General features: G+C 32.1%; 1 protein-coding gene across 1 annotated transcript; it reads left to right on the top strand.

Moving 5' to 3' along the window:
- Nucleotides 1–538: 538 nt before the first annotated feature.
- On the top strand, nucleotides 539–2107 carry LOC134690336 (zinc finger protein 235-like). Its single transcript, XM_063550300.1, has one exon. The coding sequence runs from the start codon at nucleotides 702–704 to the stop codon at nucleotides 1641–1643; it is 942 nt and encodes a 313-aa protein (XP_063406370.1). The 5' UTR covers nucleotides 539–701; the 3' UTR covers nucleotides 1644–2107.
- Nucleotides 2108–3562: the final 1455 nt, after the last annotated feature.

The following is a 3562-nucleotide window of genomic DNA, read 5'->3' as shown; positions in this document are numbered from 1 at the left end:
AATTTATTTAGAATTCTATTTTTCTTTTATTTGAGTGTCAACTGTTTGTCTCTTATAGACGAAACGCGCCTCTGCTATGCAACGTTTTGTCTTGATATAATTTTTTTCCCGCATCAATCGGGTCAATTCATCTGCTGGTTGAAGTTAACTCCCCGAGGTTATTACAAGCCACGTAGTCAACATTTCTGCGTTATCATGATATATCACTGATATAAATGTAAACATAGTCATATTTTTAAACTTACAGTTGGCGTAATTCTGAATTCTTGTAAATCCTAAAGATTTTTTTAACTCAAGCAAAACTATTTACCGTAGTCGTATTTTGGAAAAATCTGTGAAAAATTATTGACCCTCTTCTAATTTATACTTGATTTGGCTATTTAACTTTTTTCTATTCGAGCATCACTGAGAGTCTTATGAAGATGTAACCCGCGTCTGGCATGCAAGATCTTAGGCCTAATACTTTTTTAACAGGGATAAATGAAAAAAAATCAGACTTCTAGTACAAATGTATGTACACAATACATACTGCTTATAGTTGTAATTATTACATAGTTTACCTACCATCTTTTAATAAATTGGTATTTGTATGTTGTAGATAAAAAACACATCTGTGAACAGACTGTAACACTTAGTTATGTCCAGCAAAGAGGCTACTGCAGACAAAGAGTTTCACCGAAAAAGTTCTTGTCTACGTCAAAATGAAAAATCTTACTGGTAAACAACCTTACAAATGTGATGAATGTTGTAAAGAATTTAGTAGCAAAGGCAATTATAATATACACAAGAAAATCCATACTGGTGAAAAACCTTACAAATGTGATATTTGTGGAAAAGGATTTGTCCAAAACAGTAACTGTAAAGTTCATTTGAGAAAACATACTGGCGAAACACCTTACAAATGTGATAAATGTGGAAAAGTATTTGGTCATAAAGGCAATTATAATATACACAAGAATGTCCATACAGGTGGAAAACCTTACAAATGTGATATTTGTGGAAAGGAATTTTGCCAAAAAAATATTTATCAAATTCACATGAGAACACATACTAGCGAAAAACCTTACAAATGTGATGTATGTGATAAGGAATTTGGTCAGAAAGGCAACTATAATGAACACATGAGAATTCATACTGGGGAAAAACATTTTAAATGTGTTTTTTGTGATCAAGAGTTTCACCGAGAAAGCGCCTGTCAAATTCACATGAGAAAGCATACTGGTGAACAACCTTACAGATGTGATGTTTGTGGAAAACAGTTTCGCAGAAAAAGGAATTGTCTAACTCACATGAGAACACATACTGGCGAAAAACCTTACAAATGTGATATTTGTGAAAAAAAGTTTGGCAAAAAAAATAGTTGTCTAATTCACATGAGAACACATACTGGTGAAAAACCTTACAAATGTGATGAATGTGGTAAAGAATTTAGTGCCAAGAGCAACTATAATGTACACATGAAAAAACATACTGGCGAAAAACCTTACGCATGTTATATTTGTGGAAAAGAATTTGGCCAAAGCAGTTCTTGTCGTACACACATGATAACACATACTGGCGAAAAACCTTACAGATGTGATGTATGTGGTAAAGCATTTGGTCACAAAAGCAATCGTAATAAACACATGAAATTTATAATTTAGGGCCCTGTTATAGCTTGCTTTCATGCAGTTTATGTGTTTTTCTCATTGTTTAAGGCATACGCTGACCTAAACTTGATTAATTCAACATATTTTGTGTGTCTAAAAGAAAGTTGTCTCATTGTCAATGTTTATGGGATAAGTGGTTACCGTCACTTCTTCTTAATAAGACCTAGATATAAATGACGGTCATGTTTTGCAAACCAAATTTTATTCACATTGAAAATACAAAACTGTCAGATATTGATTTCGAAAGTTATCTTGAAGTTTCAATTGAATTTAAACTGTACAAAAAATGAATTTGAACTGTAAAAATAATGTGAAAAACATGCCTATGAAAATAAATGTGCCTACCAGAAACGGGGAGAAAGTTACAAATCTCACTGCTATGTTATGGATGCTTAAGTGTGAAAACTCGCTTTAGTGCGCAAGTAACACAGTATATATAGTACCAGAAAATCTGGCAGGACTGCATGCATGATTAACTTGTGCAGAACAGTATAGACTATAGTCGGTTTAGGACTGTTCGTCAATAATTGAATGCATAAATGTATTAATAATTGATAGTAAATATTATAAACTAAGTGTATATAATATAGTATAGTAAATTAAAATTATGGCACAATCAAAACACATCCTTTTATTTTTCATCTTTACATACTACTATTATAAACAAAGAAAATATAATAATGTTACAAAATAATTAGATACCAGTGTTTGCTATTCAGTATTTATATTCCATTTAAAATTAGTTTGAAGTTAGTGAAATAAGGGATACGCCTTTCATTAGGAAAATGTGTATTATCATAATAAACTATGTCCAAAAGTGCCCGTTTAAAATAGATTTTAACACGCCAAGTTTACTTTACAATAAATATATATTTAAATTCTCGAAAGACAATGTTCAGATCCGTGCCAAAGTTTCTATTAATAAATTGTTTGTTAAAAAAAAACCAAAAAGAAAAAAACCGGGTGATATATGTAGACGAAACCGGGTGATTGTGTAGTAACAACGAAACCGGTTTATTTTAATTTGACATGACCCTTTTCTTTCGTTCCATACACAGAAATACAATTATTGAGATGCTCATAATAACTAAATTTGCAATCTCCGTGTCAATATCTATCTTCCCGTACCTTTCTTTCCGTACAATGTGGACAATTTAACGAGAAATTAAACAATTTCGAGGCAAGGTTCACTCAATTCGTCATTTTGACATGCATTTTGACTTATTTCTCCGTTAATATAGAACGGTTGTAGAAAATATTGCATCTCACAATAGAAAATAGTTGTATATGTATATATATTCTTCGATATCATAAAATAAATAAAAAAATAAGGAGAAACCTACCTTTCTTTTGTCTATTGGTGTTCCGTCATTGTGCCGGATGTTAGACACCATCGAGTCCGAGCAAATTTTGCCGGTGTGGTTTAGACACAGTGATCTAACACATCATATATTTGTAATAATTGTTCTATTGTATCTATCATACCTTCATTTATAATGTCTTCATCTAACACCCCAGTCATGCCCTTCTAACACCCTAGTCTCATATGGCATTTGTGACATCCTAGTCATACACAATCAACTTTATAATACATACAGACAACATGTCTTTGTAATAATTGTTCTACTGTATCTATCACACCTACATGCATAATGTCCTATCTAAATCCCATGTCATGCCCTTGTAACACCCTAGTCAGGCATTTATGACATTCTAGTCATACACAATCAACTATATAATACATACAGACAACATATCTTTGTAATAATTGTTTTACTGTATCTATTACACCTACATGTATAAGGTCTACATCTAACACCCCAGTCATGCCCTCATAGCACCTAGTCAGGCATTTGGGACATCCTTGTCATACACAATCAACTATACAATACATACAGACATCTTATCTTTGT

Source organism: Mytilus trossulus, chromosome 11 (genome assembly GCF_036588685.1).
Source record: "Mytilus trossulus isolate FHL-02 chromosome 11, PNRI_Mtr1.1.1.hap1, whole genome shotgun sequence".
Classification (NCBI taxonomy): domain Eukaryota; kingdom Metazoa; phylum Mollusca; class Bivalvia; order Mytilida; family Mytilidae; genus Mytilus; species Mytilus trossulus.
The sequence above is the reverse complement of the archived record's forward strand: the minus strand, read 5'-3'. Positions and strand labels throughout refer to the sequence as shown.

Excerpts from the sequence above, each read along its gene's own strand:
- LOC134690336 (XM_063550300.1), top strand. The coding sequence starts at position 702 with ATGAAAAATCTTACTGGTAAACAACCTTACAAATGTGATGAATGTTGT.